The sequence below is a fragment of the Parasteatoda tepidariorum genome, chromosome 3, assembly GCF_982258835.1.
Source record: "Parasteatoda tepidariorum strain Cologne lab strain chromosome 3, Ptep-v5.0, whole genome shotgun sequence".
Classification (NCBI taxonomy): domain Eukaryota; kingdom Metazoa; phylum Arthropoda; class Arachnida; order Araneae; family Theridiidae; genus Parasteatoda; species Parasteatoda tepidariorum.
Genome location: NC_141757.1, coordinates 68,330,340 through 68,344,657, shown reverse-complemented (window position 1 = coordinate 68,344,657; position 14,318 = coordinate 68,330,340). Strand labels below are relative to the sequence as shown.

Genomic DNA, 14,318 nt, shown 5'->3' with positions numbered 1-14,318 from the left:
AGGAAAACAAAATAAGAATAAGATATAATCTTTTTATCGGTTCACATGATTATATCTGCAAAATAGCGTGCTTTCTAATATTGTATTAATATAGCCATTGCAAAATATATCAATACAATTATTTTTACTCTTAATTTACTACTTATTACTATAATGAAAATTAATTTCAATTGCAAATTAATTTACTATTGTATAATACTGATAAATTTTGTTTTGGCTATATTAATATAATATTAGAAACCACTCTTTTTTGCTGATATAATCGTGTGAGCTGATACAAGATTATATCTTTTCCAGATTTTGTTTTCCAGCTTTTTAATTTTTTTTCTTAAAGTTTTAAATATTTTTTAAAATATTTTCTTTATTAATAATACTTTTCCAATTATTTTACGGTATATACATATTAACTAACTATAAAAATAATACATGCATTTAATACTTCAGAATAGCAGTACAATTGTCATTATTATACTGCAAATGTAAATACTTATAATTTTTATTAGTATTTAATTTAAATATGAATATTATTAATGAATTTAAAGGATTTTAAAGATTAATAAACATTCAAAGATTTTACATTAAGTTTGTTAGAGGTTAGAGTATGATAAGCAAAATAATATTTATTTTTCAAATTGTGTTTTTTTTAGCAAAAAAAGATTTAGTATTATTATGTGTTACTAAATAAATTCTGAATATGCTAGTAAAAAAGTCCCAACTTCAGTCATTAGTTATAACCTCTGCATGAATTAGAATTTGTATTTAGTTTCAATTCAAATCTAAAGTAATTAACAAAGCAGATGAAGACCAGGTGGCTGAAACACAACTTAATATAGATAGAAATATACATCTTTGAAAAAAATCTAAACAAAGGTTCTAACTAATGATAAATGGAGACATTCTGGGAGAAGATGCCTACCAGTGTAGCCTGAATTGCAATCAGAATTAAATTGTTGGATATAGATTGTTGGATACAGACAGAAGAGATATAGATTTCAACTGTGAGGATCAGGCTAAAAGCCAATCTTTTAGCAGAAGAAAAAGGAAGCTCAAAAACAATCTTTCAGCAGAAGAATAAGGAAATTACCCAATTTCACTGTTTGCCCTTCATAGTGCTACTGATTTATGAGGTGCTTAAATAAGAGGGTAAAAGACTGCATTAATGTTATACAGTATATACTCTCAGATTTGAAAGAAAAATATGCAGCATTTTTAAATTTCACGAAAACTGTAATAGCAGAAAATAAGCTCATGGAAAAAGATATAATAAACATCGATAAGATACACCCAAGCTTCGATTGCTTATAAATAGAATATTTAATTCCTGCACTGTTCGTTTGGTTGCTGTTAAGACAACGGGGAATGAGAAAACAACTTTCACTATAGTTTTGGTGCACTCAAGAGAAAAATCTTGCAAGAAAAATTTGTTTCCAGCGAAATCAAGGTTCAGGTGAACGAGAAAAAGTTGATGAACCACGGTTTAATGATATTGTGTTTTCTTTAGTATAGAGAGGACGAAAGTGCACTTTCTTTAATCCCAAAGGTTTGTTGATTATTGACTTGATGCAGAAAAACATCATCAAGATTCTTCAAGCATTAATCACACTGGATTGATAATCGCTATTAAATGTAGGTTTATTTTCATTCCTGCTTCCTCTGTAACATACATATAAATGAAAATCATAATTAAAATAATAAATTCTAAACAATCAAATGGCTCATTACTTATTACATACACACAGAAAATATGCTAAATTGCTAAACTAAGTAAGTTTAAAATAATTTATATTGCATTGTTTATAAAATAGAAAAAAAGGCATGATTTCTCTAAAAGGTGTGCATCTTGTATGATTTCTAGAGCTGTTAAACAATATCAATCATTAAAATAAAAAAAAGCATCTTTATATTTTAGAAAAAAATACAAGCATTATCATATATTACCTCATTAATTGTTATCCTTAAATAATTATTACATGCATTAATTATTATATACTTCATTCATCAATTACCTCTGACGCATGATAATAGCCAACATATGGATTGCAACCAGTTGTAACGAGCAATGAATTAGTAGGCACGGTAGGTTTTACTGTTCCATAAAAACCTTTACGAATTGATTCTGTAACCAGGTGATCGAATGGGGTAGTATTCATAACACCTAAACATTCATTAGATTTTTTTTTAACAAACAAATACATTTTAAAAATAAATATCGATGAAATACATTAACAAGTCTGCAATATTAGTCAATGTAAAAAAAAAACAATTTTAAAATTCTTTATTTAAAAAGTACATTATGAAATCACACTTATTACATTTTAACTTCCATATATTTGTTTCATTTCATTCCAATAATCGAAAAAAAGCAACCGTGCTTTTTTTCTTTCATTTTATTCCCGTGAAAAATATCTTGAGCTAAATCAGAAAATATTGCCTTAAATATTAGTATAATATACAGAAATATTAAATTATTATTTGTTTTGAATTTAAATTAATATAGAACTAGTATCAAAAGACAAAAATAAATAATTAATTACTAACATTATTACACGATACTGCTTGTGCTCTTTCACTATATTTTAGCATATAAACATATTAGTTTCATTATATTTATTTTTATTTTATTTCAAGAAGACTTTTACAACTATGAATTGGGAGAAAAAACTCATAATAAAATTTCAGCTGGGTGGTTTTGTTTTGATGATTTTATATCAAGAACGAAGATTTCACATAACATGATATAGTTTTAAGGTTTTCAATATCTTAAACTTAACAACTTAAAAAAGGATAATAAACCAAAAAAGTCTCATAATTTTATGGCATAGTATAATATAATTTTAAAAAAAGAAAGAAAAACATGTACCAGCAGCTTCACAATCAATCAGTTTATCATGCTCATGAAATCCGCATTTTTTATAAGACAAAGGAGGAGGTTGAACTATTTCTTGTCTACCAGCAGCAGCTGAAAAAAAGTTATTTAATCAAAACAGGGCAAAACAATAATAATTAAAAAAATATCAAATAATTAATTGAAAATTATTATAATACTTAAAAAGAAATCTAAAATTTCTTTTAAGCCACTTGAATATGGCACATAGCGTATTAACATAGTACACTAGTTGCACCTGCTGTAACTCTGGTACACCTTGTTGCAATGCAAGATACAAATATAGTTTAATCTCTATAAAAGGCAAGTTTGAAAACTCAGACTCCCTAAGTGATGAGGAATTTAATCAGATTGGAAATGAACTTGGAATCAATCCTATGAAATTAAATTATCTTTGGAAAATTATCTAAAGAAATTGGAAATCTTAAGGTTTAAATGAAAGCATTTTTGGTAGTTAGTTTGCATGAAATTATGCTGTCAATAAAATTGTAAAAGGGCACTTTCGGAAAAGTACAGCAATTGGAAACAAAGCACCCAACCTGAATATTGAATATGAAAAAATTATTCCACACCGATTGTAAAATCAGAAAACATAACTTATGCATAATAAAAATCTTATACATGGTATGGCCTTCTTTATTTCAAAGACTGTTTAAAGAAATGAAGAAAATAGTTTCATAAATTTTTTATCTGTTCAATGCTTTCAGAGAGTGCTTTTCATGGCTCAATTTACAGGTTCAATTCTTACTATAGTCATAAATTAAAGGAGATGTAAATTTTTATAATTTTGTAAATCAAAATTTCATAGTTAACATTCATCTTAAGAATAAATTAAGAAATAAAAATTAAGTTCATTGACTTTGTTCATTTTATATGTAATAGACCCATTACTTAACATTCAATTCAAAAATATTTTATTTAACTCAAATTAAGAAGAAAAAAATGAAACATTGAGAAATAAGAATTCATTAAGTGTTGCAATGGATAAAAAAAATAAGCCTAAATACAAAACTACATGAAGTTTTTCCTCAGATTCAATAGGAACACATTAATTTTGTATTATTATTTTAATAGGAAAATAAAAATTGTTAAAAGAAAAAGACAATCACTTTATAATATTCTATTTAAAAATATTATATCATCATATAATTAGTTTTGACAACATATTTAATAAGCTCCAAAATTTAATACATGATGACGGAGTAAACAGGATTTGCATCTGGACTAAACTTTAAGTCATTTAAAAGAAAAGACAAATCTACAAATATTGATTGAAAACTATCAAATCTCAATAAATAAAGAGAATATGTGTTATTTAAAACTATTATCTTGAAACCTTAACTGAATACTAACCTCGTGCCAGTTGGTTTCTACAAGCCCTTAAAGTTTGAAAAAGGCCAAATCCATCAATAGTAACAACTACAGTTGAGAAAGCAATTAATAGTTCATCAGGCTGAAAATAATAATTTGAAATCAGAAAAGACGCATTTGTCTTCATTTGATAATTGTACAGTTTAATAACCGAAATTTTTTTTCAATAGTTGGTATCCTCATAGATAAATACAAAAATTTGTATAATCTATTCCCCATAAGAAGAGATATGAAAGCCTAAATATGGTAGAGTCGATTAGTTAAAATAAGGATTACGTAAATATGCATTTCAGAAAGTTTATGGTAAGTAAGCGTCACCCCAATGACATTTACTCACCCTAATGATATTTTTGCATTAAAACTAATTCTCCGAAGGTCAATCCATTTATTATGGTAAAGATCATTCAATAAGTCAGGAACAAAAGTGTCTATTGCAAAGCTGGTGACTTATACTGAATAAAAAGAAATTTTTTATTTTTCAAATATCAATCTTAAAAATTTGATATTTAGACTAATTAAGACTAATAAAAAAAAAACAAATAGGCACCTCCATATTTTTAATTTAAAAAAATGATAAGTTTTTTTTCTCAAATGAGTATTTATATAATAGGACCCAGTTCTGCTGGTCCATGTCTGATGAGACACTAGAAAAAATTTTAGTTTAAAGAAGGTAACCATTGCTATGAAAGAGACTTTTCAAAAGAATTTTGAATTAATGCAAAATTAATTTTTTTAATAATTTAATTCTTTTTACATTAATGCTAATAAGTTTATATATGTATATAATATTGCATACTATAGATTAAATGTTATGTTGTAATAAACTAAATAATATTTATATGAGACTTAAAATAATAAATGTTTCCATGTAATCAAGAATTGATAAATTAATATTATTGTGCCAGCAATTAGCTGATCAAAAATCTTTTCCTTCTTTGGTTTTTTAAAAAAAAGGTGAGTTTATTCTTTATTATTTGCTTATTATAGTGGATTTATAAAATAATAATTTGAAATTAGTTTTTTTTAATAAATTTATTAGCTTCAGTCGAAATCTTTTGCATTTTTAGGCCTTTCTTCTGCATTTTTTTTTTTTTTTTTTGTTGATCTTCTGCATACGAAAAACTAGGGGTTGGCAGCTATGGTGTTTAGCATTATCTATACAATTTTACTTAAAACTTTATTATTTTTATGTATATGCAATATTTTTGTGTACACATGATATTTCTATGTATATTATGAAATAAATATGTATGTACTGATGAACTTCATTCATAATAAGCAGAAATCAAGTGCTGCTAAAAAATTGCTTTGTTGAAGAAAATCATATAAGTTTTTAAACGTTTACTAAATTATAAATATGATGCTCACTTTTTTTATTGTGTACAATAAAAAAAAAGTTAATTTGCTTAGAGCTGTCTCACCGTCTGTTTGTGAAAAACTCATGGCACAAAAAAATTGTCCGAATTTGTCGACACGATAAACATTAAAAAAGAATTTTTCAAAGCAATGGTTATTTGAGGTTGTATTAAGTTGAAGTTTTATGAATATGAAAAATAGGGCTTGCTAAAACCGGGTTCTACTTGTTAAAACTGATATTCTCCAATTAGGAAGTGCATTGTTGGGAAATTTTGTATAATTCTGAAGAGGCTCGATGCTTGAAGTTATGCATCGAGCTCGATGCTTGTTAACAACTAAATATTTTTTAATATAAGTTTAATGTAGTAGTTGTTTGTCGAATTTTTTTTTAATTTTTAAAAATTTATATAAATGTTATTAGTTATTTAACTAACTATTGGTAATGAGTATTTTGTGTACATTTTCATTTGATACTCTAATTGGGCTAACAGGAAGTTTTCGCTCATTAACAGATAAAAGGAAAAATCAATTACATCACACCTTAAAAGGAGGATCAAAGCAAAAAGCTGTTACAACAAACACGGCAACGTCTAAGTCAAAAATAATACGAGCTATTGGGTGGGCAGGTAAAAATTTGGAAAATCTTATCTCCTGAATGAAAAAGCAGAAAAATAGCTAAAATAAGTATAAATGTGGAAAGCTTCTGCAAAATATGGAAGGGTTGGCAGCTATGAAACACTAATAATTATTAAGTAATTATTTCATTAAGTAAAGAGAATTACTTGACTCTACATATAAATCATGCACCACAAATTTGATGTAACTGAAATTGACAGCAAAATAAGTAGGGAAAAAATTGTCCATGTAAATTAAGTATATATGATTACTTATCTATGAGTAAAACTTTTTTATTTTCTAATAAAACCTATTTTTAAAAAAAATTATTACAAAAAATCCTGTATACTCTTAGTTGTACAGGAAAGACCTTACTTTACCTGATCAGCGCAGTTAGTAAAATGATGAGGAACATGAGTCTTGCATCTTAGATGATTAACAGGTTCTTCATGTAGCTTTTGTGAAAGAAGAATATCAGCACTCTATAAAAATTTCATGGAAAGAAATTACATTAAAATACATATTCTCTTATAACTCTTTCAACTTTTAAAAATTATCAATATTTTAAAACAAATGCAGCTTTTTATATTGATTCATCTAGATTTGCTTGATTTATTTAGCTGGTACTAATTAATTTTGAAACTACAATTATACAAGCTTTATCTGGCAACAGCAAAAAATCATCTGGTTATGAAATTGTGTTTCAGGAACTGTTAACAATACAGTGAACTATTCATGAGAAAGCATACTATGTACTGAAATATGTCAAAACATTACCATTTATAACTGTTTAAAAACATTTTTGAATGAGATTTGGTAAAGATTCACAGCATCATCAAGCACAGGGTTAAACATTTTCAGTTTACAAGCTGCTTAAATCAGTACAAAAAACTAAATCAACTCAAAAACAAAGAGCAACTGAAGCAGCAGTGATCAAATAGTAGACATTCTATACTGAGTGTGGTAGTATAACTGGAATTCCACATGGATATTTGCTGTAAGGCTAGAAAACACAGAAAACATCCATAGAACCCTGAATAGTAATAGTTTCACTGTAAATTTTATTTATCAATATAAATTAATTACAGTATTTACATGTGTACTCCGTCTTGCTCTATTAAATATAAAACAACCATACTTATATGCCAAAATTTCAGAAAATATGGCAGAGTTACAAAAAATATACACTTTAATAATTTTAAAATAGGCTAAACAAAAATGTTTCTAACTTCAGTATATATTCTAATAAAGCCAGAGGAAAAGCCAACAATAATACAGGTCCAATCAGGGCCACCTTGAAGACTTCTGCAAAAAAAAATATATATATTTTTAACAATAAAAGTATTATGGATGAAAATTAAAACAATTAAAAATATAATTGAGGTTTATCAATGTCATAAATAGATGAAGAGAGGAACTTTATACAATTGAAAAGATTGGAATCATAGTCCATGGCAAAATATACATACTGATATTTAAATTATTCAATATGGCTTTAATTAGTCTGCTATAAATTCAAAAATAGCATGCCATCATTAAAATTTAAGATCAACAAGAACCAAATGTTAGTTTTGAAAAACGTACATTAAAACCTATCACTTCAAAAAATTTGTTTTATAAAGTTCCAGTTCTATTTGCAAATACATTAGTACAAAGAAGTTGTAGACAAATTTTTCAATGAAAATTTTTTTTAAAGATAATCGTATCAAGTATTGCTACTACTCTCCTCACTCCATGAAATTCAAAAATCAAAATTTGTAATTGACTAAAAAAGGGCACAAGAATAAAATAATAATCTAGTTGATTAAAATAACATTTATTTTGTTGCCACATCTTTTTTTTTTTTTTTTTTTTTAAGAAAAACAATTTCGAAGTTGTTTTACCTTTTCTGAGATGCCAAAGGAAGACAGAAGATACTTGTGATATTTTCATCCCTATAAAAAAGATAAAAAAATTAGACAAAAATGCAATCAACAAACAAAACTGAATGAACTAAAAGTTGAATTTGTTCTAATACACTCAAGAAAATACACTAAAGTTTTACACAGTTAACAAATATACATATTGATGCCTTTGAAAGATAATCAATATCAAGGGTGTCAGAAAAGGAGATTTAGCATACAGTCGTAAAGGAAAAAGAATCTTCAACAATAGTTTTCATTGCTTTTTTTTTATTTTTAAAATTAGTTTAAAAAAATAAAGCACTACAACTGCCTACAATCATGTTGCTCCATTTTTTAGACCAAGGGTTTCCAACTTATATGAGGCCAGGGGTCGCAATTAAAAACACCAGTCAACCGCAACTTTATCAACATTTTATATGGGACTCTTTAATGTTTGAAGGAACATTATTTATTACTGTCAGATTTTTATCTAGTTGTACAAAACAAAAGTATTGAATTACAAATAATAATAAATATTTTCTCGAATAAATATTTTCTTGGATACAAAACCTGAAAAATAAACTTTTTGCACCGTTAGTATGTTAAATTTCCCAGAAATGAAGAAATTAGGTTATTTTTTAACGAAAGAAAGGTATTTTAAACACATTTAGATCTTTTACGAAAATTGTCTCCAAAAATTGACAACTAATATATTTTAGCTCGCGGGCCACAAAAAAAGGCTTTGCGGGCCGGATGCTGCCCGGGGGCCGCCAGTTGGTAACCACTGTTTTAGACTAAAGTCATGATGGTGACACTGTAATCAGATTTGGATGCCTATCTTCTTACTACAGCTACTTCCCAAACAAGCTGGTTTAGCCGAAGCTGGGTAGGCTCCAAGCCACCCTTTGGGATGTAACCCTGGCCCTTTACAATAACAGCTCATTGCCTTAACCACTGTGCCATTGTCGATAAAAAGTTGCTTCTAATAGTAGTTAATTACAGAATTAGTTGCTTCTAATAGTAGTTAATTACAGAATTAGTTGCTTCTAATAGTAGTTAATTACAGAATTCGTTGCTTCTAATAGTAGTTAATTACAGAATTAGTTGCTACTAATAGTAGTTAATTACAGAATTTTAACACTTTACAGAATAAATAAATCAACATACTTTTCAAGAGACAACTTTCCTTCAAACGCTGTTGTAAACTTCATTTTTATTTCACCTTCTTCAGCAGCATCCCATTTGGCTATAAATCAAAGGTTTTTATTACAACTAATAACGATAAATAGTTTGATTTAAAAAAATGACAAGAATCCCATAAAACATACACGTAAGAAACACAGCTTTTTGTCCATGAGCTAGAGCCAAAATATCTAATGTGGGTGATAATGAAGACACACAATTTTGCAACCAAGATTGATCTGCTCCTTTTAGTTTAGTAACTTCAGCTAATTTTTCTTCTGGTTGGTCCTCCAATTCCCAAGCACTGTTCCAGGCTTCAGCAGAATAGTCATCTATTATAAAACTTTCAGTGTCAAAAAATATGCATAACAGAAAAAAATATAAAAATAGAATAAATAAAATGCAATAAAGAATAAATAAAATGCAACTTAGTAAATTTTCATTTAGAAGAGTTTTTCAGAAGAAACTGAATATAATTAAATCAAAACAGTTTTCCATCCATGGATATGTTATACATAATTAATTCCTCTGGTAGCGAAGGAGGTGTAACATATAAAAATAAAATATAAAATACAAAGAGAATTTTTAGTAACTAACATCATTTCTGCATTTTCTTCAAGCAAAAATTATCACTTGATGCAAATAAAACTAGAAACTGTAGTCTTGTAATGTTGTCTTAAATATTGTGTTAGTGTTTTAGAAAAACTCAATGGTCGAAACATGGTAAACTGTATTATTGAGATAGTATTATCTATTTTGTAGAGTGTATTAGAACTAGTTAATAGCCTTTTCTGGCTATTTTTTTAAATATTAGCTTAGTAAATGTATATGTTTTAAATTCTATTAATGCTTTATATAAGATTGGTGCAAATCTGACGTGATTTATTGTGCTTGGCATTCTTATTGCATCGAGCAGTGGACGCAATAAGAATGGGAATTCTCTAACATTTCTTGAATTTAATATTTACTTCCAAGAGAACCTCTAAAAACTGACTGTCAAATGTAAAAAATGGCTAAAAAAATAATAGTAAATTAGTTAGCTTATGCGAACATGGATTAAAATCTTTATATCCATCTTGATTGAAATCTTACCATTTCCATGTTTAAATGAACTAAAACTATCAGTTGCTCAGTTGATTTATGTAAACCTGTTTTTTTACTTATTGTTTCTAACAATCACCAACTTTTCTCGGCTTTGTACATGAGTACTTCCAATAAAATTTATCTCCAGAAAATAGTTAACTTGATAACATTCAAAAAGAAGCTTTTAATTTCTATATTTATTAAAATAAACTGTTGTTAACTATGAAAAAATGTGGTTTTAATGACCATTGGAAAAATATATTGTTTCATATTATCCAGACTATAAAAGCAATATGTGACTGTTTACTTTAAACACACTTAAAAAAATTGATGCAATATTTTTATCATTATTAGGTATTATAATGTAAAACTTTAATGTAAATAGATATTAAAACTTGAAGTATCTACCTTAAAAATTTTCCTCAAGTAAAATTGTGTGTTAATTTGCCTTATTTTTGCTATTTTGTGAATCATCCATGGAATTTTCACTTCCATAGATGCTCATGAATTAATTGTATTATGATTAAGTGTTTGATTTATGATACGTACATCACAATTGTATCCTCCTCTTTTTATGTTGCGGAATAAGAAATTTTGGTAATTTTATACATATTACATTAGTATCATAAAATTAACAAATTTATGATAAAAATTGTATTTTTTTAAATCTTCTGCAATGAAGTAAAAATATATAGCTAAGAATATTGTACAGGACAAAAAAAATTTAATTATTAAGAATGTATAAAGTAATTTCAAGAAGCACTTTCAGTCGAGTGATAATGTAGCCAATCTATCTTATATCGCTATTTAAACATAATTTAGATGAATATATACCTTTCAAAACTCATAAATATTTGGAAACAAGGTAAATTAATCAATATTGTTAAAGTAAATAACTAAACCAAATGAAAACAAAAGAAAAACTAACCTGGTTCCACAACGTCTTCCGTAAATGATAAAGCACTTTTCACCGATTTTATGCTTGCAATCAAAGCACGTTTACCCAAATGACAAGACATAGCGAAGCATTTATTTTAATGAAAATTCTTTAATAGATTTATTTCAATATCAGGTTATGTTTTTCGTTGCTGAGCAAATCACATTGACGTATCAACTGATGTAAACAAACGTAAAACTAAAAGACGGGTACAGTTAAACCGATATCCCTTTTATTCATTTGAATGTCTGTAAATCTATTTGATTAAAAACAAACATTAGTACATTTTGATAGCTTATAATGAAGCGTATGAACTTTAATAGCCGTATCATTACTTTTAAATGTTAAATGAAAATCATTCATAATTTCATTATTTCTCATCGATTAAAAATCGATATAATGGCTTCGTTAAGTAATCGATATATTAGTTTCGTTTTAAACCAAAAGTAAATTTTTTGTCTGCTTACTTTCGAAATCATTATTTAAAAGCATTAACATCTAAAAAATATACTATCATTGAATTTGTTTAAATTCCCTTGAAATGGTTATTTATTTTAACTAAATAAAATTGCTTATATCATGCACAGTAATTCTTTGGCCATTTAAAATTCTTTTATACAAGCATATTTTACGATATGCTAGTATTTTTCGTCGTTATAGAATTTTAGAAATTGTCACCTAAATGAATTTTTATACAACTATATTCATTTAAATGAATTTTTAAGACACTTAATATTTTTAGCAACTTCTGATATCATTAAAATTCATACAAATGTCAGAGCCAAAAGACTCCATTGCACAAGAGCAAACCAATGAAGCAGCAGAGCTGGAAAATCAGTTTGTATTATCTTTGCCTACTGTTCCTGCTGCATCTTTACGAGCAGCAGTTAGGTCAGGAGTTATGAATCTAAAAGACCGTTTAAAAATAGATCTAGAGCCAGATATGCGTCATGCAAAAGTTAATTTTGACAAATGGACTTTAAAAGGTAAAGTGATGGATTTACCTTCAATTATTGAATCTTATAAAACACTAGACTGTAAAACTTTCTATAAAACAGCAGACATTTGCCAAATTCTCATTTGCAAGGAAGAAGAAGAAGCTCCTCAAATTGAAGAAGAAGAAAACCCAAAAAAGAAAGACACAAAAGACAAAAGATTCATGCTACCACATGGCATAACACCTCCGTTAAAAAACGTTCGAAAACGCAGATTTCGCAAAACGCTGAAGAAAAAATACGTCGATTTTCCAGACATTGAAAAAGAAGTGAAACGTTTATTTAAAACAGATAATGAAGCAATAAGTGTTCGATTTGAAGTGATAAATGCAGATGATGATAAAGGAGATGGCGATGAAAAGCAGGATGATAATAATGTTTTAGCAGTGGAAGGCCCTGCTACAGAACCTAGTAATTTAGATGTAGCAGAATATGACATTTTTGGCGAAGTTCTCAGCAGTTCAGATGGAGAGGTAAACATTGATGAAGAATTGGAAAACAGTGAAACTGACTCAAAAATCAATGGACAAAAATCTCATTTAATGACGGAGTTCTCAAAAAGTATGTTAGGAAGCCCACAAATTGAAGCAAATGATAACCCGGAATACACAGCAGATGTCACAGTATACCAATTAGAATCTGCTGTGGCCGAGGAAAACTTGGATCAAATTTTAAAAGAACACAAAACAGATGAAGAAAAAACTGCATTGCTGGAGAAATTAGATGAACTGGAACATGAAATAGCAGACATATTAGCAAGAAGGAGGGCACAAGAACTTGAAATCATGAGCATTGAAAATCAAGCCCTAAAGCAGCGATTTCAAAGCATAATTGATAATCTAAAACAACAAGAATATGACAAGCAAAAAGAATATGATGACATTGTCACAATTTTGCATCAAAACTGAATAGGTTCATATTTTTAAAAAAAAAATATTGCATTTTTACGCAACTCATCACTAGAATAAGTTTAAAATTAAAATGTATAAATAGTCTTTTTAAATTACCCAATTTCAATTTTTATCTTTTAAATTAGAATTTCCATTTATACTCATTGTCATAGATTCCCTAATTATGAATGTAAGAGATTTTTATCTACTGTAAATTAAACTTCCATAAACATTTATCATTAACCATGTTTTAAATTTTGTAATTATAAATTAAAAGAATTTTAATCTAGTCTAACAATTATTCTAGTTCACTTTCAATTAAGTTTAAATACATTCATGAGTCATTGTTCATGCATTATTGTTCATTAAATACATACATGAATCATTGTCATGTATAATATAGAGTGATTCTTTTTTCTTTTCTTTTTTTGACTGTAACAAACTTTCAACGTTAAAATTAGCTTTTATATACATTTATCATGTTCCATATTATAGATGTAATGACAAATAAAAAGGAATTTTTATCTAGTCTAACAAGCATACCAGGTCAATTTCAATAAAGCTACAATATGCATGTTTCATTGTCCTTTGCTTACTTAACCCTTTGATATACACCCAATAGCAATGTAGATTAACTTCAAGCATGCTGAATCTTCAACCATGTCTAACTCCCGTATAATTAATGCAGGTAAAAGTGATATACATTAAAAGTTTTCAACCTGCAAGTCTAATGCTTTGTTACAACGCAGTCAGATATAATCCCAAAACTTTTTTAGGTGTAAAGGGTTACAACATTGATCATAATTAACTATTTTTTTTATCAAGTTTTACAAAACAAGTATGGAATCAAGAATTAAGTAAGATGTGGTCATTTTAACAGCCTCAAATGCATGTTTAAAAAAATTTCCAAACCAAACTAATTTTACTTTATTTTAAACATACATATGTTAAAATTAACATAAAACCAAAAAAAAATTATAAAAAGTAGAAGAAAAAAACTCAAATAAAAGCACAAATTTAGTGAAAGAACTAAAGTTTGTCTGAGGCTGGAATAAACAATTCAACCGACAAGTTCATAGAAAAAGCAATTTTAATAGAAACTGAGAAAATAGAACTTATTTG

At 27.2% G+C, this 14,318-nt stretch overlaps 2 protein-coding genes across 2 annotated transcripts in view; one reads left to right on the top strand and one right to left on the bottom strand.

Moving 5' to 3' along the window:
- Nucleotides 1–11,653, bottom strand: part of Rab3-GAP (Rab3 GTPase activating protein) — a 38,313-nt gene extending 26,660 nt beyond the window's left edge. Inside the window, exons 1-9 of the mRNA XM_043053008.3 lie at nucleotides 11,303–11,653; nucleotides 9,438–9,623; nucleotides 9,277–9,355; nucleotides 8,110–8,160; nucleotides 7,456–7,531; nucleotides 6,607–6,708; nucleotides 4,238–4,337; nucleotides 2,861–2,959; nucleotides 2,007–2,155 (exon numbers count right to left, since the gene is read on the bottom strand). Coding sequence (XP_042908942.2) covers nucleotides 2,007–2,155; nucleotides 2,861–2,959; nucleotides 4,238–4,337; nucleotides 6,607–6,708; nucleotides 7,456–7,531; nucleotides 8,110–8,160; nucleotides 9,277–9,355; nucleotides 9,438–9,623; nucleotides 11,303–11,393 — 933 coding nt within the window. The 5' untranslated portion in view covers nucleotides 11,394–11,653. The remainder of the gene's footprint in view (nucleotides 1–2,006; nucleotides 2,156–2,860; nucleotides 2,960–4,237; nucleotides 4,338–6,606; nucleotides 6,709–7,455; nucleotides 7,532–8,109; nucleotides 8,161–9,276; nucleotides 9,356–9,437; nucleotides 9,624–11,302) is intronic.
- An 82-nt stretch (nucleotides 11,654–11,735) lies between these two features.
- On the top strand, nucleotides 11,736–14,296 carry LOC107454160 (TATA-box binding protein associated factor 7). Its single transcript, XM_016071233.4, has one exon. It carries the CDS (start codon nucleotides 12,084–12,086, stop codon nucleotides 13,212–13,214), a length of 1,131 nt encoding a protein of 376 aa, XP_015926719.1. The 5' UTR covers nucleotides 11,736–12,083; the 3' UTR covers nucleotides 13,215–14,296.
- The last annotated feature ends 22 nt before the right edge of the window (nucleotides 14,297–14,318 follow it).

Bases quoted from the DNA above. Each gene is read 5' to 3' on its own strand.
- LOC107454160 (XM_016071233.4), top strand. From the start codon at position 12,084: ATGTCAGAGCCAAAAGACTCCATTGCACAAGAGCAAACCAATGAAGCA.